The following is a 24,150-nucleotide window of genomic DNA, read 5'->3' on the forward strand; positions in this document are numbered from 1 at the left end:
CCCACGCTCCTGGGCGCAGTTCTGAGTGGGGGCTGGAGCAGGCCAAGGGTTGCCCTGGTTTCAATCCAGGTGAGTCATCCAGGGTTTCACAAGCATTGCTGTTTGGGTCCTGGCTTCAGACGCATGAATAAATCAATTTTCACCCCTGCTCCCAGCTCCTGGGTGATGACCACCCTGCAAACCCAGTTTATATTTGCAAGGCCTGTGATGGTATTCTTCAGCTAAGATACATGGTGGGAAACTAAGCACTAGCAAAATTGAATGAAATGCCCTAAAACCAGCCCCCGGCACTTTCCTGACCTGTCTGCCATGGTGGGTGAGGGTCAGGGAGCAGGAAAGCACGCAGGAGGAATGCTGATGTTTCATTTCCGGGTCAGCTCTTTGAAAAGGATCAGTTGCCATGACCCAGCCTCGACCTGCCAGGTGTCCAGAGGACGTGGCCAGACTCACTTGGACGATTTCCCCCACCCAAGAAAATGACAGGGTGGGAGAGACTGAGACTTGGTGGGAGACTATGAATTAGAGAGAGGGGTGAAATTAGGAGTACAGACCGGCAGGAGCAAGCCCGGGGGAAGAGTCTTCACCTCTTAGAATCGTTGTCCTGCTTTGTAAAATGGGCCTTTTCCCAGGCCCTGTTGGCAGTGGGGACACGGATTCATAGCTCAGAATTATGCGAGTGGGGTGCATGAGTACAGAGAACATGTTTGACTCAGTGCATGAGACAGACGCCTGATTTTGCCCCTGTGACCCTACCCCTGTCCTGCACCGGTCCACCATCTGGTGGCTCAGACAGTACAAAATCTGTCTGCAGTGCAGGAGACCCAGGTTCAATCTCTGGGTCAGGAAGATCCCTTGGAGAAGGAAATGGCAACTCACTCCAGTAGTCTTGCCTGGAGAATCCCATGGACAGAGGAGCCTGGTGGGCTACAGTCCAGGGGGTCGCAAAGAGTCAGACACCACTAAATCACTGATTTCTCCCAGCACCCAGCCCATTCTCCACATCTGCTCTGTTACCTGCCACCTGGATAGTGTGCAGGGTCTGAACAATTATCCCCGAGATGTCAGTTTTCTCTAGATGGAGACCAACCAAGTGTCTGAAGGTCTGAGGCTAGGACATCTGGACACAGGAAGCTGGGGGATGGAAGAGAAACGGGTGTGAGAAAGGGCCATGGAGTGGGGTTGGGTCTCTAAAAAGAAGGAGCAGAAATACCAGGGGAAAGGTCAAGGTGACACTGATGTGGGAAATGGTTTAATGAAAGAAAACAGAGCTAGGGCTTCCCTGGTGGCTCAGTGGTAGAGACCCCACCTGACAATGCAGGACACATGTTCGATCCCTAGTCCTGGAAGATCCCACGTGCTTCAGATCAACTAAACCCGCGCACCACACCTACTGAGCCTGCACTCTAGAGCCCAGAAACGGCAACTACTGAAGCCCAAGCGTCCTAGAGCCCGTGTTCCACAACAAGAGAAGCCACTGGGATGTGAAGCCTGCACACTGCAATTGGAGAGTAGCCCCTGATCACCCCATCTAGAGAAAAAAGGCCTTCACAGCGACTAAGACACGACGCAGCCAAAAATAAATAAATGTGTGCTAAGTCACTTCAGTTGTGTCTCACTCTTTGCAACCCCATGGACTGTAGCCTGCCAGGCTCCTCCATCCATGGGATTCTCCAGGCAAGAATACTGGAGTGAAAAAAAAAAAAAAAAGAATACTGGAGTGGGTTGCCACGCCTTCTTCCAGGGCATCTTCCCAACCCAGGGATCGAACCTGCATCTCTTTCGTCTCCTACATTGGCAGGCAGTTTCTTTACACTAGCGCCATCTGGGAAGCCCTATAAAATTATTTTAAAAGTCGTATCTTTAAAAAAGAAAGAAAAAAGAAAACAAAGCTAGAGTCTAAGAAAACCACCGCTGAACTTAGCCTAGATTCCGAGTGGGGGCAACTCCCAATTCACAGGGAAGGTGGCACAGATAGACCTTAATTCCAAGCAAACCCAGTATATGATATAAGTAACAGTTGTAGAGTTGAAAGAGACCTTTGAGATCACTTTCTCTGGATGTTGCCTAAAGTGGCAACTGATCAGAACCACCACCCCAGACCCACTAAAGCAGAATCTCAAGGTTGAAGAGGATTCCAGCACAGCCTAGCAACAATTACAGATGCCCTCCAAACCCCTGCTCCTGCTTCACTGTTTAAGTAACAGGTGACTTGTTGAACCCCATACAGCTACCTCGCAGAACTCAAGAGCCAGGACTCAAAGTCCGGACAGACACAAACTATACTAACATGCTGTGAGGCATGATTCCCCATGGGAGTCCTTTAAATAGAATGTTCCTTGATTTTTTTAAAATTTCAAATTTATAACATTTACCCAAGTCAAAGCATAGTGTTTAAAATGATGGATGCCAGTGGCTCAGTATGTCTGGTTTATTTGTGGGTTTTTATCAATATTTTTTAACATACAATAAAATTTCTGTGCATGGGTTCTATGAGTTTGAACATGTACAGACTTGTGGAAGCACCACCACTATCAGGATCAAAATAATTCCCTCACAGGACTTCCCTGGTGGTCCAGTGGTTAAGACTCTAAGCTTCCAGTGCAGGGGACCTGGGTTCGATCCCTGGTCAGCGAAATAGATCCCACAGGCTGCAACCAAGAGTTCAAAGATCCTGCAGGCTGCAACTAAGACCCGGCATATCAAATAAATACATACATAGATATTTCTAAAAATAGTTCTATCATCCCCAAACCCTCTTCTGCTACTCCTTTGTGGCCACCCCTCCCCCCAGTTCTAACCCTTGGCAACCACTGATGTGTTCATCATTGGTACAAATGTGCCATTTCCAGAATGTCATATAATGAAATGATACACAGGCTTATGTTGTTTTATTGTGCTTTGCTTTATTTACTTCACAGATTCTGTTTTTTTGTTTTTGTTTCTTTTTTTAACAAATTGAAATCTTTGTGGAAGCCCAGAACTGAGCAAAGCCACTGGTACCATTTTTTTCCAACAGATTTTGCTCACTACATGTCTCTATGCCATGCTAAGTCACTTCATTGTGCCCAACTCTTTGCTATCCTATGGACTGTAGCCTGCCAGGTATCTCTGTCCATGGGATTCTCTAGGCAAGGATACTGGAGTGGATTGCCATGCCCTCCTCCAAGGTATCTTCCTGACCCAGGGATGGAACACATGTCTCCTCTGGTTCCTGCATTGCAGGTGGATTCTTTACTGCTGAACCACTGGAGAAGGTAATTCTGGCAACATTCAAACTTTCTCATTATCATTATATTTGCACAATTCACTGATCTGTGGCCAGTGGGCTTTTTTAAGTCTTTATTGAACTTGTTACAATACTGTTTTTTTATGTTTTAGTTTTTTGGCCAAGAGTCATGTGGGATCTTAGTTCCCCGACCGGGGATGAAACTCGAATCCCCTGCACTGGGAGGTGAAGCTTTAACCACTGGACCGCCTGGGAAGACCCCAATCAGTGATCTTTGATGTTACTGTTGCAAAAAGATTATGACTTGCTGGAGGCCCTGATGATGGTTAGGATTTTTTAGTGATGAAGCATTTTAAATTAAGGATGAAGCGTTTCTAAATTAAGGTATGAAGCATTTTAAAATAAAGCATTTTTAAATTAATTAATTTTTAGACATAATGCCAGTGCACATATAATAGACTATAGTATGGTGAAAACATAATTTTTATGTGCACTGGGAAACCAAAAAATTCATCTGACTCACTCCAGAACCAAACCAGCAACAAAGGTGTTGCTATGCTATGCAACCTTTAGAGAATGACTCTTATACTCAGCATAAAGCCTTTTAGATGCACTCATGTTGTTGTGTGTATTAATAGTTCACTCCTTCCTACTGCCAAGTACTGTTTCACTGTGTGTTTATAGTTTGTTCATCCATTCATCTGTCAAAGAACATTCCAGTTGTTTCCAGTTTTTGGCAATTATGAATAGAACTGCCATAAAAAATCATGTACACATGTGTGAACATGTTTTAGTTTCTTTAGGAGAGAAATGGCATGGGATTTTTAGGTCATATGGAAGTGCATATTTAACTTTGTGAGAAAATGCCAAACTGTTTCCCAGAGTGGCTGGACCATTTTGCAATCCCACCAGCCATGTAAGAAGAGTTCCAGTTGCTTTGTATCCTTGCCAGTAGTTGATATTGTCAGTTTTTATTTTATTTTACCCATTCTATTAGGTGTGTGGGTATTCTTTTATGCACAGTGAAACTTTTATAAACATCTCACCATGGTTTTAATTTGTATTTCCCTGGTGATTAATGGTGTTGAACATCCTTTCATGTGCTTGTTTGTCATCATTATAGCCTCTTTGATGAAGTGTCTAAGGCTTTCAGCTGTTTTTTCAAAATTGGGTTATTTTCTTACTGTTGAGTTTCAAGCTTTCCTTAAGTATTCTGGTTAGAAGTCTTTTGTTAGATAGGGATTTACAAGTACTTTCTCCCATTCTGTAGTCTTGTTTTTTCCTCTTTTTGGTGTTGTCTTTCTCAAAGCAAAATTCTAAATTTCGATGAAATCCAACTTCTCACTTTTTTTTTCTTTTAAGAATCATGATTTTGGTATCACATCCAGGAACACTTTGCCAAACTCTTGGTATGTGACTAAGATTTTCTTCTGCTATTTTCTGAAAGTTTTCTGGTTGTACATTTGTATTTACATCTCTCTTCTTGGTGGTGTTTTGGTAACTTGTGACTTTCAGAGTTGGTCTTGTTCATCAAAGCTACTGGATTTGTGTGTAGAATTATTTGTAGCATTCCCTTACTAACCTTTAATCTTTGTGGGGTTTGCAGTGATATCTCCTTTTATTCCTAATATTGGTTATCTGTACTTCCTCTTTTTTTTTCATTTTTGTTTAGTATGCTGCTGCTGCTGCTAAGTCGCTTCAGTTGTGTCCAACTCTGTGCGACTCCATAGACAGCAGCCCACCAGGCTCCCCCGTCCCTGGGATTCTCAAGGCAAGAATACTGGAGTGGGTTGCCATTTCCTTCTCCAATGCATGAAAGTGAAAAGTGAAAGTGAAGTTGCTCAGTCCTGTCTGACTCTTAGCGACACCATGGACTGCAGCCTACCAGGCTCCTCTGTCCATTGGATTTTCCAGGCAAGAGTACTGGAGTGGGGTGCCGTTGCCTTCTCCTTTTGTTCAGTATAGCTAGAGATTTATCAATTTTATTGATCATTTCAAAGAGTCAATGTTTGTTTCACTGATTTTTTTTGTTGTTGTTGTTTTCATATTCATTATGTTCTCCTCTTGGGTTTTCCTCCTACTTGCCTTTGCTCATCTTTATGTACCTTCTCAAGGTAGAGAAGAAGTACAGATTGTTGACTTTAGACCTTTCTAATGCAAGCATTTGATACTTTAATTTTTCCTGTAATCACTGCTTTAGTGATTACATGTGTTTTTAATATTTTATATCTTCCTTTTTGTTAAGTTCACAATATTTCCTAATTTCTTTTGAGACTACCCCTTTGGACTCTGGGTTTAGAAGTGTGTTGTTTAATTTCTGAGTGTCTGGCAACTTCCTTTTTATCCTTCTGTTACTGATTTCTAGTTTTAATTATATTATGCTCAGAAAATATACTTTGTATGACCTTTTAAATTTGTTAAAGTTAATTTTATAAAAAAAATAATAAAGTTAGTTTTATGACCCAGGATATAGTCTATCTTGGTAAACGTTCTGTGTGCACTTGGAGAAAAAAAAGTGTATTCTACTGTCTGTGGGAGTGTTCTAGAAATTTTAATTAGTTTCTCTGTTTGATGGCATCATTCAGTTCTATGAAGTGAAGCTGTGTCTGACTCTTTGTAACCCCATGGACTGTAGCCTACCAGTCTCCTCCATCCATGGGGATTTCCCAGGTAAGAGTACTGGAGTGGGTTGCCATATACAGCTATATATTCACTGATTTTCTGTTTACTTGTTCCATTGATTACTGGGAGAGCAATTTTGACTTTTTTTTTTTTGCTGTAACTATGGACTTGTCCATTTCTCCTTGATATGTATCAGTTTCTGCTTCATGTATTTTGAAGCTCTGTAGTTAGACACAGAGACATTTAGAATTATGTCTTCTTGGAAAACAACTTTTTATCATTGTTCCTCATCCCTGGTAATTTTCTTTGCTCTAAAGTTAATTTGTCTGATATTACTACAGCCACTTCATCTTTCTTTTGACTAGTATTTGCATGGTACTTCTTTTCCCATCCTTTTACTTTTTTTTAAATTTAGTATTTGTTCATTTAGTTAGCTGCACTGGGCCTTAGTTGCGGCATATGGGACCTAGTTCCCTGAACAGGGACTGACCCCAGGCAATGGACACATAAATTCTTAACCACTGGATCACCAGGGAAGCACCCCTTCCTTTATTCTTGACATCTCAAGCCTCTTCTGTTATTTCTCTTCGGTCTCAAGATCACCCTTTAGCATTTCTTTTACAGTAGATCTGATGATAACAGATTCTCATACTTCTCCTCCACCCAAGAATGTCTTTATTCCACATTCACTCTTGAGTGATATTTTCACTGGATACAGAATTCTGAGTTGACTGTTCTTTCAGCACTTTAAGCATTGTTCCACTTTATTCTGGCTTCTGTAATCACTAATGAGAAATCTCCTGTAATCTGAGTCATTGTTTTTGATATATGTTTTTGTATATGAAATGCATTGTCTTTCTCTGAATGGCCTTAGAATGTTTTTCTGTCTTTAATTTTCAGCAATTTGATTATGATGTGTCTGGTTATGGATTTCTTTGAGTGTATCCTGTTTGCTCTCACCAAGTTTCTTCAGTCTGTATGCTTATCTTTGAAGAAAGAAGGGAAAACCACTAGACCATTCAGGTATGACCTAAATCAAATCCTTTACAGTGGAAGTGACAAATAGATTCAAGGGATTATATCTGATAGAGTGCCTGAAGAACTATGGACAGAGGTTTGTAACACTATACAGGAGATAGGGATCAAGACCATCCCCAAGAAAAAGAAATAGGAGGCCTTACAAATATCTGTGAAAAGAAGAGAAGCTAAAGGCAAAGGAGAAAAGGAAAGATAAACCCATTTGAATGCAGAGTTCCAAAGAATAACAAGGAAAGATAAGAAAGCCTTCCTCAGTGATCAATGCAAAGATATAGAGGAAAACAACAGAATGGGAAAGACTAGAGATCTCTTCAAGAAAATTAGAGATACTAAGGGAACATTTCATGCAAAGATGGGCACAATAAAGGACAGAAATAGTATGGACCTAACAGAAGCAGAAGATATTAAGAAGAGGTGGCAAGAATAGACTGAAGAACTGTACAAAAAAGATCTTCATGACCCAGATAATCACGATGGTGGAAACATTCACCTAGAGCCAGACATCCTGGAATGCAAAGGCAAGTGGGCCTTAGGAAGCATCACTACAAACAAAGCTAGTGGAGGTGATGGAATTCCAGTTGAGCTATTTCAAAACTTAAAAGATGATGCTATGAAAGTGCTGCACTCAATATGCCAGCAAATTTGGAAAACTCAGTAGTGGCCACAGGACTGGAAAAGGTCAGTTTTCATTCCAATACCAAAGAAAGGCAGTGCCAAAGAATGCTCAAACTACCGCACAATTGCACTCATCTCACACACTAGTAAAGTAATGCTCAAAATTCTCTAAGCCAGGCTTCAATAGTACGTGAACCATGAACTTCCAGATGTTCAAGCTGGATTTAGAAAAGGCAGAGGAACCAGAGATCAAATTGCCAACCTCCCTTGGAGGATCGAAAATCAAGAGTTTCAGAAAAATATCTACTTCTGTTTTATTGACTACATCAAAGCCTTTGACTGCATGGATTACAGAAAACTGTGGCACATTCTTCAAGAGATGGGAATGCCAGACCACCTGACCTGCCTCTTGAGAAATCTGTATGCAGGTCAGGAAGCAATAGTTAGAATTGGACATGGAACAACAGACTGGTTCCAAATAGGAAAAGGAGTACATCAAGGCTGTATATTGTCACCCTGCTTATTTAACTTATATGCAGAGTACATCATGAGAAATGCTGGGCTGGATGGAGCACAAGCTGGAATCAAGATTGTCGGGAGAAATAACAATAACCTCAGATATGCAGATGACACCACTCTTATGGCAGAAAGCAAAGAAGAACTAAAGAGCCTCTTGATGAAAGTGAAAGAGGAGAGTGAAAAAGTTGGCTTAAAGCTCAGCATTCAGAAAACTAAGATCATGGCATCTGGTCCCATCACTTCATGGCAAGTAGATGGGGTAAGAGTGGAAACAGTGAAAGACTTTATTTTTGGGGGCTCCAAAACAACTGCAGATGGTGACTGCAGCCATGAAATTAAAAGACACTTACTCCTTGGAAGAAAAGTTATGACCAACCTCAACAGCATATTCAAAAGCAGAGACATTACTTTGCCAACCAAGGGCCTCTAGTCAAAATTATGATTTTTCCAATAGTCATATATGGATGTGAGAGTTGGACTATAAAGAAAGCTGAGTGCTGAAGAAATGATGCTTTTGAACTGTGTTGTTGGAGAAGACTCTTGAGAGTCCCTTGGACAGCAAGGAGATCTAACCAGTCCATCCTAAAGGAAATCAGTCCTGAATATTCATTGGAAGGACTGATGCTGAAGCTGAAACTCCAATACTTTGGCCACCTGATGCAAAAATCTGACTCATTTGAAAAGACCCTGATGCTGGGAAAGATTGAGGGCAGGAGAAGAAGGGGACGACAGAAGATGAGATGGTTCGATGACATCACCAACTCGATGGACATGAATTTGAGTAAACTCCGTGAGTTGGTGATGGACAGGGAGACCTGGCCTGCTGCAGTCCAAGGGGTCGCAAAGAGTCAGACATGACTGAGCAACTGAACTGAACTGATGTTTATCTTTTGCCAAATTTGGGACATTTTAGCTATGATTTCTTTTTTTTCTTAATGTATATGTTTTATTGAACTATAATTGACTTACAGTGTTTCAGATGCACAGCAAGGTGATTCAGTTATACAAACACACATATTATTTTTTAAATTATTTTCCATTCTAATAATTTTTCTCTTCTGTATTTTTCACCTCACCGTCTGAGAATCTGTTGACACAAATGTTAGACCTTTTAATATTGTTCAACAGGCCCTGAGGCTCTGGTCATTTTTTTTGTTGTTGTTTTTGTTTTTTATCTTTTTTATCTGTTGTTTAGATTTCATAATTTTTTTCTGGCTGTGCCGCTCAGCTTGTGGGATCTTTGTTCCCTGATCAGGGACTGAACCCAGGCCCTGGCAGTAAAAGCTCAAGTCCTAACCACTGGACCACTAGTGAATTCCCAAGATTGCATAATTTATATTGATCTACCTTCAAACTCACGCTTTTGTCTGTCATCTTCATTCTGCTATTAAAACCTACCCAGCAAAGATTTTATTTTGGTTATTCCTATTTTTTTAGTTCTAAAAATCTCCATTTACTTCTTCTTTGTACCTTTTACTTCTTTGCTGAAACTTTCTATTAATATATTTTCATTTGTTTCAAGAGCATTCTCCCTTTCTTCTTCCAGTATAGTTACACTAACTGCTTTGGAGTCTTTGCCTTCCAAAACCTCTGTCATCTCTGTCTTTTCCCGGAGAGCTCTTTATATGCTGAGTAATTTCAGATCATACCCTGAAAGTTTGAATACAGTTTGGAGACTCTGGGTCTTATGAAAAAAATACTAAAGAGTATATCTTGTTTCAGCAAGTGATCAACTAGGTTAGAATCAGGCAGCAACCTGCCTTTTTTTGCACTGTGGTTCCAATGTCAATTTAATTTTCAGTTCGCAGTGCTATCTGGATCAGTCCTACGTGTGTGCCACCCAGTGGCCAGTCAGACCTGGACAGTGGCCCATCCTATAGCTCAGCTGACAAGGCTTCAGATAAGCTGTTCAGGGTCAGAATCATGCTTGCACAGCTCAGAGGTGAGCCCAGGAGTTTGCACAGAGCTATCTAGGCTGCTATCTTGATTTATCTTTCTGTGATCTCCTGGTACTTTCTGGTTCTCTGGAGCTTCTCTTTCCAATCCTCTGGCCCCAAAGTCAGAGTTTTAGTTTCTCTGCTCTGCTGGACATTTTTTGTTTTTTAACATTTATTTGGCTGAGCCAGGTCTTAGTTGTGGCACTTGGATCTTTAGTTGCAGCATATTGGACCTAGTTCTCTGTCCAGGGATCAAACTTGGGCCCTTCTGTATTGGGGGTCTTAGCCACTGGACCACCAGGAAAGTCCCTCTGCTGGACATTTCTCACTATGTGTCTGGGTCAAGCAATAAGAGAAGAGAGAAAGGAAAAAGAAGGGCAGATTTGCTCCACATTTTTGTGACCAGAGCTCCAGTGGTCAGAGAGAAGGGTTCTCCTTCCCAGAGTTTCCAGTGTCTGCCTGGCCACCGTTCCTGTCACTGTGCTGCCATAGCTACCGCCAGCCTGGTGTTCCGTGGGGCTGGAGGGGAGAGGGGAAAGAAAGGGGACTTCCGCCCACTGTCAGAGCCCCCTTCTCAGATCTGCAGCAGAGGGCTCCAAGGGGAGCCTTTCAGCTCACACCAGATGTGCACTTCTAGGTTTGGGCTGCCTTTGAGTTCATTCTGGGCGATACTGGAGGGGTGGGGGGAAAGGAAAACTCACCACTGCTTTAGTGGAACTTTGAATTCTTGTGTCTTTCTCCCAACTACCATTTACTTTTTGTTTATTTGTTTGCTTTTTGGGTTTTTCTGGTTGCACTGTGTGGCTTGCAGGATCTCAGTTCCCAAGGATCAAACCCCAGGCCCTCAGCAGTGAAAGCGCATGGGTCCCAACTGCTGGACCACCAGGGATGTCCCTGCTGTGTTTACTGTTCACCACAGATCTCAGATAACTGTTGCTGTGCGTTCTGTCCAGGACTGTCAAGAGAGACAGGGTAAGGTGAGCCTACTCCATTACAATCTGTGTGACCCTAGGCAGGTTAAGACGACTTCTCTGTACCACGTCCATCATCTTTAGAAGCAGATGGTAGTGACATTAACCTCAAAAGGTTGTTGTATTAAATGAGTTTATATCCATAAAGTACTAAGAGTGCTTGATCACAGTGATTCATAAATATTACTAATAGTACTTAATAATAAATACTATTTTTCATTAGTGATTATCATAGAAAAATTGGAAAATAGAGATGGGCAAAAAAGATGAAAGTCACCCAAAATCCCAATATATGCATTATGATTTGTATTTTTTCAGATTTTTCAGTCAAGATATATTTATCAATTGATTAGATACATGAACACTTAGTAAAAGCATAGGACTGTATTCCCTGTCCCACTCCCCAAACAGCACATTTCACTTTAGGGAGCCAAAGCAGGTCACAGGAAGAAAACTTTCCAGCTCTAGGCCTTCTTCCGATTGCTCCCACTCAGAATGCTCATCCTCCCGTTTCTTTATCAGGTTAACTGCTACTTGGGTATCTAGTTTCAATTTAAAGGTCACATCCTCATCAGAGGCTTCCCTGACCCCAGATGAGAAGTCGATTCTCTGGTAAGGGCTTTCGTGTCACCCTATACTTCTTAGTACTTACCACACACTTAATTATGTAATCATATAGTTAAGAACCTCAGAGGACAGACAAGTTCTGTACTCAAGAGTTTCACATTTGCTCATTTTTCTCTCCTAGATGGTGCCCCTGGCCCCCTCATCTATCCTCCAAGGCTCTACGGTTGAAGCCTTTACGGCTGATCCAAGGTGGCACTAATCTGGGCAAGTCTGCTTACATAAATGGGCCATCACAGCTCCGAGCTGAGTCAATGAGCAGTGAAGTCCCATTTCCAGTCCAACTGCAGAGATCCGAATTCAGTAGGAACCGTGGTGCGAGTGGGGTTCAGCAACATGCATTTTCAAAAGCTCCCCTGATGATTCTGATGCTGGTGGACCAAAAAAACACTGCTTGTGGTAGGACACCTCCGACACACCTTCCAAAGATCCTTGCCTTCTAATGATCACTAGACTGGACTTGGTGACTGGTGAATGATGGGATGTTTCCTCCCCAATTAGGTTACAGAAGACTGGGCTTTCATCTTGCTGAAGTGGTCTCTGGCTCTTGCTCTGACGAAGAGGGCAGCCTCTGACCTACAGTCAGCCAAGGAGTGAGGACCTCGGTCTGACCACCCAGAGGTAGGGAATCCTGCTGACAATCACTGGCTATGCCCGTAAGTAAGCCCCACACACCGGAACCCTGAGCTGAGACACCCTCACTCACACCCTGTGGTAGCCTTGGAAGTGACCCTGAAAGCTCAGCAGAAAACTGTAGTGCTGAGTTGTGCAGATTTCCGGGCCGTAGAAACCGAGATAATAACCGTGTGTTGTTTCAAGCCACTAGGTTTCAGGGTAATTTGTTACACAGCAACAGAGAACTCAACTCACTGCCTAGACTTGCCCCTCTCAACTACTGTCTCTCCACCGATGTTGGAAGAGACACCTAAGCAGAGAATTTCTCACTTCTCTTTTACAGGATTTCATCAAACACGGGCTTCCCAGGTGGTGCCAGTGGTAAAGAATTTGCCTGGCAATGCAGGAGATACAGGAGACATGGGTTTGAGAAGAGGGATCTGGGATACCTGGGTTGGGAAGATCCCCTGGAGAAGGAAATGGCAACCCACTCCAGTATTCTTGCCTGGAGAAGCCCATGGACAGAGGAGCCTGGTGGGCTACAGCCCACGGGGTCAGAAAGAGTTGGACACGACTGAGCACGCATGCACACGTGTGGAGACACTGTCTTTGCCTTTTTTTTTTTTTTTTTAATATTTATTCATTTATTTGGCTGCACCAGGTCTTAGTTGCAGGATGTGGGATCTAGTTCCCTGACCAGGGATCGAACCTGGGCCCCCTGCATTGGGAGCTCAGAGACTTAACCACTGGGCCAGCAGGGAAGTCCCTGTCTTTGCTTTTTGTGTATAAAGGTGCACCCCCTTTTACACACTTTCATGTTTGTATAAATGCACTTTTTATGTCCAGAGAGTTTGGCTTAACCTTCTAAGAGTTACCTGTTTCATGTGTGTGAACTCTGAATTCACATGAAGGCAAGTTCTCTTTCCCCTCCTAGCACAGTGGCCCAGCCCTAAGTTCCTCTAGCTAGGGTTGCCACAGAGTTGGGATCAGCGTGTGAGAATGTACAAGTGATGAGAATTTTTGGTTGGGAGAATTTTCCTGGAACCCTAGGCTTTGTTATACATGAAATCCCTAATGAGCTAAGTCATTTCAGTCCTGTCTGACTCTGATCCTATGGACCGTATCCCACCAGGTTCCTCTGTCCGTGGGATTCTCCAGGCAAGAATACTGGAGTGGGTTGCCATTTCCACCTCCAGGTGACCTTCCAAACCCAGGGATTGAACCTGCATCTCTTGCATCTCCTGCATTAGCAGGCAGGTTCTTTACCACTAGCACCACCTGGGAATCCATAAATCCTGAACCAAATTCCATGGTCAAAACAGTCCACAAATAATTCACTCCCCCATCTCTAAGACTTGGGAGGCAAGTGCCCTGTCTTTGTAAGTCAAAGACAAACTGCATTTGCATGTCCTTGAGGCTGTGAATGGCCCCTTCTCCCTCTGGGTATAGGACCTGGCAGTCCACCCGCACCAGACCCTGAAGCCATTCACTGACAGTTGGAACTGCAGGGATCAGGGCAGTTATGGAGTCATAGCTGGAGGCAGCTTACAGGAAAAGGAGATATTAAAGCTCAAGAAAAAAGTGGGGTATGGGCAGAGGGAGGAGACACAGGCTTGAAGCAACAGGAGTTCGAAACTTCTACAGAAGTGGATGGTGTGGGAGGGCAGAGGGATTTATTTCAGAGGTAAAGACTTAGAATCAAGATGCAAAAGTCTCAACAGTCTCCAATACTTTGGCAACCATCTGATGCGAAGAGCCAACTCAATGGAAAAGACCCTGATACTGAGAAAGACTGAGGAAGGGAGAAGGGGGAGACAGAGGATGAAGTGGTTGGATGGCAACACTGACTCAATGGACATGAGTTTGAGCAAACTCTGGGAGATAGTGAAGGACAAGGGAGCCTGGTGTGCTGCAGGCCATGGGGTCACAGAGCCAACTTAAGAGACTGAACAGGCTAGTCTAACCAAAGCTAAAATGAGAGGCCAAGAGTGTCAACTGTGACGACAGGGCTCCCTGGACTCGTCTCAGTAAGTCTCCACTGCCCCTCAAGACAACAGACTCACCCAGCCCACTTTTAACTAAACACTCGGGATCCACCCCTACTTCCAATTCTATTTCAACTGATACTTTAAGACCAGTAAACGATGGTCTCCCCCTAGAGGACAGCACAAGCTAGGGAGAGTGGCTCGGTCAACACTGGGACCCTCAGGAGGCCACTGCCTCTCGTGCAGGTGGGAGACCAACTGTCCCTTACACTTGAGCACCCCAAGTTTAGGGTGTGCACAGCCGTGCACTTGGCCAAGGGGACCAAACCTCCCAGCACACCTCTCGAATGCTCTGCCCTGAACAGGGGACAGGAGTCCAACTACAGCTTCTTACTGACACCTGAGAGTCCTGCGTGATTTGTTCTCATTTATGTAATTTTTGGCTGTGCTGGGTCTTCACTGTTGCTCAGGCTTTTCGGGGGTTACTCTAATTGTGCTGTGTGGGCTTCTCATTGCGGTGGCTTCTCTCGTTGCGGAGCATGGGCTCTAGGGCGCACAGGCTTCAGTAGTTCTGGCACGCGGGCTCAGCAGTTGCAGCCCCCGGGCTCTAGAGCATGGAGTCGGCAGCTGTGGGGCACGGGCTTAGCTGCTCCGCTGCCTGTGGGATCTGCCAGATCAGGGATCGAACCTGTGTCTCCCACACTGGCAGGCGGATTCTCTACCACTGAGCCATCAGGGAAGCCCTCCTGTGTGGTTTTGATGCAAAAATGAAGTTTACTATCAACTCTTCCCCTACAATTCTATGAGGAGGACATAAACAGGCTGAACTCAGAGTTCCCTGAGAGCAGGGACAGTGACCATCATTTTGCATCTCCAGCCGAGCACACGCTGGTGCTCAGCAAGTGCCCTCGGCTTCTGAATGAATGACGACATACTGAGCAATCTGTCCAAAGTCCAACTGGGTGCCTAGGTCTCCAGACAGGCACCCAGTTGGCTTCGGCATAGTACCCAGTTCTCTTGTTTTTCTGGCACTTCACTTTAGAGTGGGCAGGGAAAGAGCCTTCTTTGCGTCCACAAATACCAAAGACAGAAGACATCCCATGCAAGGCTGGTGAGATAGTTTGTAGACAGACTTCTCATAGATTTATTTCTGTGTCATGTTATATATAGATATATGTATATATACTCTTTTTATACAATCTATATCCCCTCCCGTTCCCCACCAAACTCACAAGAGGAAGTATAAATCCTTCCAGGATGGCCATCAGGCTTTTGAGGACAGCCAGGGCCAGGAAAGAACCATCTCATGACAGCTTGAGAACAGCTGTCTTGAGGCTCTGGGGTCACTGGAGCAGCAGTGCTCCCAGGACCTGACAGGGGGAGAGAGGATGGGAACGGCTGCAGAGGGACAAGATTCTAGGCTACAAGTGTCCAGCAACTCCTAGAATGGCAGGCTGGCTCCCAGAGCTCTCCGCGTGGGAATAAAGGTGGGAGCCCTATGGCTCTTTGGATGCTGCCTGAACAGGCTGCAGGGCGGGGGTGGGGGGCAGGCGGGGAGAGGCATGCAAGGCGTGGGCGGCAGGAAAGAAACTTGCAGGGCGGGGGGGGGGGGGGGTGGTGGTTTATGCTGGGGATGGTGGCGTGTAGTCAACAGGGGCAGATGCTGGGTCCTAAAGAAACAGGGCAAAGAGCGTGGCAGGAAGGAGGAGGGGACAATGGAACATGTAAGAAAGTCATGTGAAACAAAAAGTACCAACAAAACCATGACCCTGGAGAAGATGTGGCCTATGCTTGGGGGTGGGAATGGGGGAGCAGGGAAGGGAGCTGGCGGGGGTGGGGGTCAGGAACCTAGATTATCAGCTGGCCAGGGGCACAGGAAGGCTGAGGACTCCTACGGGGTGGGCGGGTGGGCAGTGAGCACCCCACATCCCAAGAAGAAACGACAGTCCTTTCAGTTCGACTTGGACCAAATCTTGGCGCTCCCTCGGAGCCTGGCAAGGGGGAAAGAGAGACAGCGGGGGCTGTAGGGAACTGCTAGGCACTGCAACCCCCCATTCCTGACCCCCACAAGCGCCTGAAGGGATGAGGGAGGCAGGAGAAGGCAGTCTGGACTCGAGTGGCCCCCACACCCGCTCACCCCTTGCCCTTGGAGGCTTTTTTGCTGGGCTGGCGCTGGTTGGTGCCCGGGGCCGGCTCCCTCAGCTCAGCCAGGTGCTGCTCAGGGTCCTGAGACGTGGCCGCAGCTGCTGCGGCTGTTGTAACCTTAATGGTTTTCTTCAGGTTGGCAACCTATCCAGAGGAAAAGGAAAGGGGGGGAAACAAGGAAGGTTCAAGACCCTGACCGTCCCTACCCAGCTGGTGTGTCTCCACCACCACTGTCCAAATCCCTCTGCCTGGGACAAGCGGCCCGCCGGCTGGCCGCCCAGCCGCTCACCTCGCTCTCGATCTGCTGCTTCAGGCCCAGCTGCTGCTCCTTGTGCTGGTTGGCCCGGCTCACCTGCTCCTCAATGCCTGACAGGACCACCTCGCAGCCCAGACACCTGTGGGAGTTGGCGGGGAGGCGGTCAGCATGGAAGGGCGCTGACCACAGACTCACGAGGGAAAGACTGAGGGAGACCCCTCGGTCCTGGTGTCGGGAACCCTGTCTGAGCGAGAAGCTTCACCAGGGCACCTGGAGACCGCCTGTGACAAAATTCCCAGGACAGAAGGTCACTCAGGGAGGACAAGGGAGGAGACAGGCAGTGCCTGCAGTGACATGCAAGGTGGGAAAGGGACAGGGCGAGTTGCTCAGTCGTGTCCGAGCCTCTGCCACCCCATGGACTGTGGCCCGCCAGGCTCCTCTGTCCATGTAATTCTCCAGGCACGGATACTGGAGTGGGTTGCCATTCCCTTCTCCAGGAGATCTTCCCAACCCAGGGACTGAACCCGGGTCTCCTGCATTGCAGGCAGGTTCTTTACCTGCCATGGAAGCCCCCCCAAAATGGGAGCAGGAGCTGAAACACGGTGGAAAAAGTTACAGAGGGAAAAAAGGAAGGTGTTTTAACAAACTGAAGTCAGACAAGAACACGAAAAAACAGACTTGGGAGAGGCCAGTGGCCTGTGGACAATGCTGGTCACAGATCGGGTGGGGGGCTGCATCCAGCCTGAGACAGGTGACCCACCCCTCAGGGGACTACCACTCAAGGCTACCACCCCTGCCCACACCAGGTACTCCAGGCATGCTTCCCCCTCCTCCTTCCCTTCGGAAGTCTCCTCCATCCTCTGCCCTGCCCAGCCCTCCTCCCTCTCCAAAGCGCCCCTCCCTCTCTGGGGTCTCACCACTCCTGTAGGGTCCGGGCGATGGCCCTGAGATCCTGGCGCTGGATGTCCCGCCCAATGCTGTAGTCGACCTCCAGCCGCTGGTGGCGCTGGTCCAGGGAGCCGCGTAGCACATCGGCGTACACGGCCTCGATGACCAGGTCTTCTAGCTGCCTCACATTGCGCAGGGCCAGTGCCTCCAGCAGCACTGCATAGGGGATGCACTGGGGCCCAAGGGTGGTGGGGTCTGTGTGGGGCCACGGCAGAGACGGGCTTCCAAGACCCCCTTCTCTCCATCCTCCTGCCCACCCTCCACTCCTACTCTTGATCACCTCCTCTAAGAGGCTGGTTCTAAAGCAACATAAATAACAAGTATTCCTACTTGAGAAATAACAGGGTGAGGAGGACAATCTTAAATAAAAAGACATACGCTCCCCTGGGCTTCCCAGGTGGCGTTAGTGGTAAAGAACCCACTGGCCCCCAATGCAGGAGACATAAGAGACCTGGGTTCGATCCCTGGCTCGGAAGAAGCCCCTGGAGGAGGGCATGGCAACCCACTCCAGTACTCTTGCCTGGAGAATCCCATTGACAGTGAAGCCTGGTGGGCTACAGTCCAAGGGATCACAAAGAGCCTGACATGACTGCAGTGACTTAGCACATAAGCAGGCTCCCCGAGTCCCCTACTGCCTCCACCACAGGGGAACATCTGCCTAAATGTCCATCCTTCAGCTAAGCCCAGGACAGCACACGGACTGGTGAAGACAACCCTGACATCTCGGGAGGATGTGGTGTGGGGGAGGTCTGGAGTCACTCCATCTACTTCCAAAGAGGCATCTCACAAGAGACATCCTGGTTTAAGTAAAACCATAAGCATGATGGAGAGTGAGGTAACAACTGGGAGATGCAGATGGGCGGGGGGATAGTAAAAAACAGGACCCAACAGGGAATGCAAATATGTAACACTTCTGGGTTATAGATTTCTTTCTTTTAAGTCACATGCTATAGCTTGCAGGATCCTAGTTCCTTAGGAGGGAGGAGGGGGCTGTTGAAGGACACAGTTAGCAGCATCCTTGCTGCTATTCTGAATCCAAACACAAAAGGTGTTTTACTTAGAACCTGAGTTGGCTGAAAAGCAAAAGAGAAAACTGGGAGAATCATATTCAGCCCCGAAGGCCGAAGGTAGTGGAGTTCAGATGTAGGCCCTGGAGGGCCGTGGCAGGGAGGCAAAAAGAAGCAACACAGTGATCATTTCCTTCTGATAGACCCTCGAAAAGGGACATACAGAAAGGTGTTCTGTGACTCAGGACCCGATGGGGACTGTCACTCACCTTGACTTTGGCAGCCAAGGTGACGACCGATAGGTGTCGAAGCTTGTTCTTCTGAGCCTCTGTGAGTGGGGGAAGATTCCGGGCTTCAGCTAGAAAAAAATAAAGTGTAGGAAATCCTGATTTGCACTTTTGTGGGAAGTCCTAGCCTCCTTTTTTTTTTTTTTTTAGAGTTTTCCATGCCAATTCAGGTCTTGACTCTGACCCTGTGTATCCAAGGGATCTAAGTCAGGTACTCCAGGAATGACTTCTAAGTCCCTCTGTAAACTGCCTTTCTCCCACCTCCAGTCTCCAGAGCTCCAACCCCTCCAGTTACCTAAGTAGTCAGCGTACGTCCCGTAAGCAAACACGGTCAGCAGCCGAAACGTGGAAGCGAAGTCGCTCTCAGCCAGCTGCGGGAAGATGAGGGGAGAGAAGTGGTGACAGGAAGGTCCTCTCTCTCCACCCTCCAGACTCTGCCTGTTTGAACTCCAGTCTCCGGGCCCAACTTTCCCCTCCAACATTAGCTCTCCCAGCTCACCAAAAGGAATTCTCTGCCTTTCTGATTGCTCTCCCCAAGGAAACCTCAATTTCACCTCCAGGCCTTTGTTGATTCTGTTCCCCAGACCCACAACACCCTCTTCCTCCATCGCCTCCAATTCCTACCCTAAAGTCAGAGTTGAAAACTTTCATAGTGTTTAGTTATCTAACACATCTCACACATACACACACCCCCACCCCAAGACATTACAAACTGTTGTTTCATCCTTAGAGTATATTTAGTATTTCTGAATTTGAATACCTTTAGGGAGTCTGCTGTACTCCCCAATTCACCAAGGACTCCCGCCTTGGCCTCACTCCCTTGACAGCGCAGGATCTGGGCAGGCATTGGAAGGTGCCTCTGCTTCAGACTGGCCTCAGCTGGGAGTGTGCATCACCCAAGCCAGTCCACCCAGACCTCCTCTCCTCCTACCACTGACCGCCCACTTAGTCCATCAAAGCCGTTACCTAACAATGTCTTTCTTTTCAACAAGATTACAGACCTGGTTCCTGCTATCCCACTCAGGTCTAGCAGAAATGTGCATGTACTTGGCTCTGCTGATAAATACTTGCTAAATAAGTGATTTATACATGGATATCCACTCGTCTTATCTCTGCAACTTGAATGTATGTTTCAGAAGGGGAGCCTTGTGGCTTATACTTTTCTGGTATTCCCAGATGACTAGCGGAGTGCTAAACAGGCACCCAAAACCTACCTCTTTTCCTTCCCCTTGATTCTCTTTTATTCCACTGCAGAGGAAAGCAGGGAAAGAAGGCAGCCAGTTTTCTTTGGGACGAGAAGGATCCTGAAAGGCTAACTGCATTGACTCAATCACTGGCCCTCAAAAAATTTACTCCGAGTTCACCCACCTACCACTGTCATAGTATCTCAGGACTTGGGCTGGTGCCATACATCTTGGTAACCTACTCACTCTGGACTTTTAACTCTATCACTTCTATGTGAACAGTTCTCTCCCCTGTGTTCCTAGCATCTTATTGTGTGTCTTGAAGAAAAAGATAACTTCTACCTTAGCTAACTTAAGTGAATTCATGTATGCTGTAAAGGGAAGAGAACTGGTCATGACTATTTCACAATCATTCCTTCTATTTGTACCAGACTTTACACTTTCGCATAATCTCACTTGATTTCTACGACATTGAGGGGCAGTAACAGGTCTCTTTTGTTTTGCTTTTGTGGCCATACCATGTGGCATGTGGGATCTTAGTTTCCGCACCTGGGATCAAACCTCCACCCCCTGCACTGGAAGGTGGAGTCTTAACCACTGGACTGTGAGGGAAGCCCCCGTGTCCATTTTTAAAAAAGAAAATGTAGGTCCTAAAATAAAAGTGAGCTGATTAAAGTAAAAGGCTTCCCTGGTGGCTCAGACAGTAAAAAATCTGCCTGCAATGCAGGAGACCGGGGTTTGATCCTTGCGTGGGGAAGATCCCCTGGAGTAGGAAATGGCAACCTATGCCAGTATCCTTGCCTGGAGAATCCCATGGACAGAGGAGCCTGGTGGGCTACAGTTCATGGAGTCACAACGAGTTAGACACGACTGAGCAACTAACACACACTACAATCAAGGTAATATGATTATTAAGAGCTATGACACTGATGGAGACAAGCTGGAGTCAGGTCTCCTATTCTGAATCACAAGCTCTTATTCAGCTGAATGGTTATGGGGTTGCAAAATGAGCCCTGTCCACCCATTCTCAGTCTTCAGCCCCAAGCCTCCTTGGGAGCTATCCAGGTCAGGAACCCACCTCTCTAACATTAGGCATATCCAGCAGTTCCCCAAACACGTAGACACCAGGGGCCTCCAGCACCTGGTGGATGAGTGTGGCCAGCGCTGCCCCCTTGGCGGACTTGGCCAGAAGAAGAAATTGCTCCTGGTTTTGCCCTGTCACCTTGACCTCGGCACTCATGTTGGCGCTGAGCTGGGGGAACCTGGGCTCAGGAAGTCTGGAGCTGCAAGGAAAGAGGATGGGAAGCTGGAAAGCACAAGGCCTAGGTGCTGGATTGCAGAGGCACTGAGCCACTTTGTAACCATAGAATAACCCTCGTATCTTAGGAATCCTAAGATCAGCCACTTTGATGGCACCCTGGCTGATACAGCGTTGTCACGCCCACCTCCCCCATACCTGAGCCTATCCCCAAATCCCACCACGTGCACCCCATGGACCTCCAAGGCACAAGTCTCAGTGGGGGAAGGGATGTCACACAGTGTCCACCCCAAAGACGACGCTCCCCCAAATATCCAGTGTGCCCCGCAGGTGCCCCACGCCACGTGACCTCACCCTAGCGATCCTTTCATGTGGCTCCGCCCCCTCCCTTAAAGAGGCCGCCGAGGGACCGTGGGCTCCCGCCGGCTACCCCGTCGTACTCTGGGTCAGACTCTGCGGGCCGCTACCTGGAAGCTCCGTCTTCCAGCGCACCGGGCGGGGCCACCGCTCCGTCACCTCCGGCAGCTGTTCTCAGCTTTTCCTGCCACCTCCCTGCAGGGTCACTCTGGCCCCTAAACTCTATGGCTGACTTCCGGCCGTACTTCCGCTCTTACGGGGCGGATTTCGGGCGCGACATGCTCCGCCCTCGCCTCTAACTGCTGAAGCTCCCGAGAGCGACGCGGGCATTCTGCTTTCTGATTGGCTGTTGAGGAAAGACTGATGGGCGGCTCTTTTTCCTGCTTTGTTTCAATAAAACTTTATTGTTGGTCGGGTGCTAGACGCTAAATGAGGAGGGGGCTCCTAGTCTTAGGCAGTTCAGGGGTTGTTCATAGTTAGATCTAAGCTGCCTAATAGCTCGACTTCTGGCTTCATGGGGGTGCTTGAGGTGAGAGGAAAGCTGTGATCGGAAGAGAGGGTCAGAAAGAAAAAAGGAAGGTAGGATGAAGAAGGAAGGTAGAGAAGAAGACATCAGTAATAGACGTCCAGTAGCAGAGATCACCTGGGTGTAGCAACCACTCATTTTTTTGGAGGAACAAGAGAAAAAAGTGGAAACAATAAAGGAGATAGTAATAACTAGCATATATTGAAAATTCCCTGGTGGTTCAATGGTAAAGTATCTACCTTGCAATGTAGGAGAGTCCGGTTTGATCCCTTGGTTGGGAAGATCCCCTGGAGAAGGAAACAGCAACCCATTCCAGTATTCTTGCCTAGGAAATCCCATGGACAGAGGCGCCTGACACTAGTCCATGGGGTCGCAAAAGAGTCTTAGCGACTAAACAAATCGAATATTTACTATTGATCAGACATCTTAAAATTAAAATTGTATCCCATTGAATCCTTGTAACAGTGTCCCCATTGTGACTCCAGGAAACCATCTTATCATGATTACAACATGTGCTTATAGAGGGATGCTTTTCTGTAATATTGACTCTTTTACTTCCTGGGGAAGGAAAAAAAGAAAGAAAGAAAAAAAAAAAAACTAAGGAGGGAAGGCATATATTGTTACTCACTCTACAGCTTAGAAAAATTGAGGCTCGTAAAAATTCGATTTTATGTGGAACCATATGTGTTTTCAAACCTGGGTTTTCAAAACCCATGTGTTTTCAAATCTTCCCAATTCACCATGATACTTTAGGTGAAAAAAATAAACAACTAACATTTCTATAGTGTTCTATACTTCATACTGGCCTTGCAGAAGGTCAAATGAGAGCAAAGTTAATGATGTCTTGGAGCTTTCAGGTGAGGCACTGAGCTAATAGTTTTACTTATTCATTTGATACTTGAAACAGTTCATTATTGTTTCTCTTTTCCAAATGGAAAAATGGCCTTGGGGAGTTCAGTAAATAGGGAAAAGAGAGAAGGAGATGAAAAAAAAATGAGGAAGAGGCAGGGGAGGAGAAAGAAGAACAAATGAGTTGGCACCTGAAAGTGAGAAGGAATCAAAGGGATAAGAAACCATCCAAAGTTTGGAGGAACCAAATAATTAATCGATCTAACCATATATATTAATATTTAAAAAGGAAAGAAAAAAAATATGAGGAAAGAATGAGAAATGAGACAATATATGTTCTATTATGTGCCAGGTCTTTATTTGTTCAATGTTTTAAAGACCACATTTCTAGAACAGTTTTAGGTTTATAATAAAACTGAGAGGAAGGTACAGAGGTTTGCCATATAGCCCCTGAGCCTACACGTGCATAATCTCCATTATTAACATCAGTCACGAGGGACTTCCCTGGTGGTCCGTTGCTTGACATTCCATGCTCCCACTGCAGGGAGCATGAGATCCATCCCTGGTTGGGAAGCTAAGATCCTACATGCCATGCAGCACGGTCAAAATTTTACCTAAGGGTTGACTCTTGGTGGTATACATTCATTGGGTTTGGAAAACTGTATAATGACATATCTATAATTATTATATATATAATATCCTTGCCCTAAAAATTCTCTATGATCTGCCTAGTTATCTCTCTCCACCTCCCACCCCTGGCAACCACTGATACTTTTGTCATCTCCATAACACTGCCTTTTCTAGATTGTCATAGAGTAGAAATCATTCAGTATGTAGCCTTCTCAGATTGGTTTCTTTCACTTTAAGTTTCCTCCATGTCTTTTTGTGGCTTATTAGCTAGCTTCTTTTTAGTGTCAAATAGCATTCCATTGTCTGGATGTATCACTGTTGTTGCATTCAGCTATTGAAGGACATTGTTTGCTTCCAAGTTGAGGCAATTATGAATAAAGCTGCTATAAACATCCATGTTCAGGTTTCAGTGTGGACATAAGTTTTCTCATCCCTCAGGGAAATACCAAAGTGCACAATTCCTGGATCATATGGTGAAAGGCTGCCCAGCTAGGCTGTCCAACTTGTATTCCTACCAGCAGTGAGTGAAAACTCCTGTTACTCCACATATT

The 24,150-nt window shown here is 46.1% G+C and overlaps 1 protein-coding gene across 3 annotated transcripts; it reads right to left on the minus strand.

The window, feature by feature from the left end:
* Positions 1–15,269: 15,269 nt before the first annotated feature.
* Positions 15,270–21,832, minus strand: COPS7A (COP9 signalosome subunit 7A). 3 transcript variants are annotated; one of them, XM_020878758.2, is made up of 8 exons: positions 21,592–21,832; positions 21,058–21,262; positions 19,091–19,166; positions 18,778–18,866; positions 17,471–17,673; positions 16,587–16,692; positions 16,290–16,441; positions 15,270–16,143 (listed from the first exon to the last, which is right to left on the minus strand). In XM_020878758.2, exons 1-8 carry the CDS (start codon positions 21,606–21,608, stop codon positions 16,104–16,106), a joined length of 888 nt encoding a protein of 295 aa, XP_020734417.1. In that variant the 5' UTR covers positions 21,609–21,832; the 3' UTR covers positions 15,270–16,103. The 3 variants fall into 3 exon arrangements, with proteins under 3 accessions (XP_020734417.1, XP_020734418.1, XP_020734420.1); XM_020878759.2 differs by having other exon boundaries at positions 21,705–21,827; XM_020878761.2 differs by lacking the exon at positions 21,592–21,832 and adding an exon at positions 21,477–21,542.
* Between the last annotated feature and the right edge of the window lie 2,318 nt (positions 21,833–24,150).

The sequence above is a fragment of the Odocoileus virginianus genome, chromosome 23, assembly GCF_023699985.2.
Source record: "Odocoileus virginianus isolate 20LAN1187 ecotype Illinois chromosome 23, Ovbor_1.2, whole genome shotgun sequence".
NCBI classification, from domain to species: domain Eukaryota; kingdom Metazoa; phylum Chordata; class Mammalia; order Artiodactyla; family Cervidae; genus Odocoileus; species Odocoileus virginianus.

Bases quoted from the DNA above. Each gene is read 5' to 3' on its own strand.
- COPS7A (XM_020878758.2), bottom strand. The intron at 18,867-19,090 runs GTAACTGGAGGG...ATTTTTTTCTAG, and splicing joins GACGTACGCTGACTACTTAG to CTGAAGCCCGGAATCTTCCC. The intron at 16,693-17,470 runs GTGAGACCCCAG...CAACTCCCACAG, and splicing joins GCCCGGACCCTACAGGAGTG to GTGTCTGGGCTGCGAGGTGG.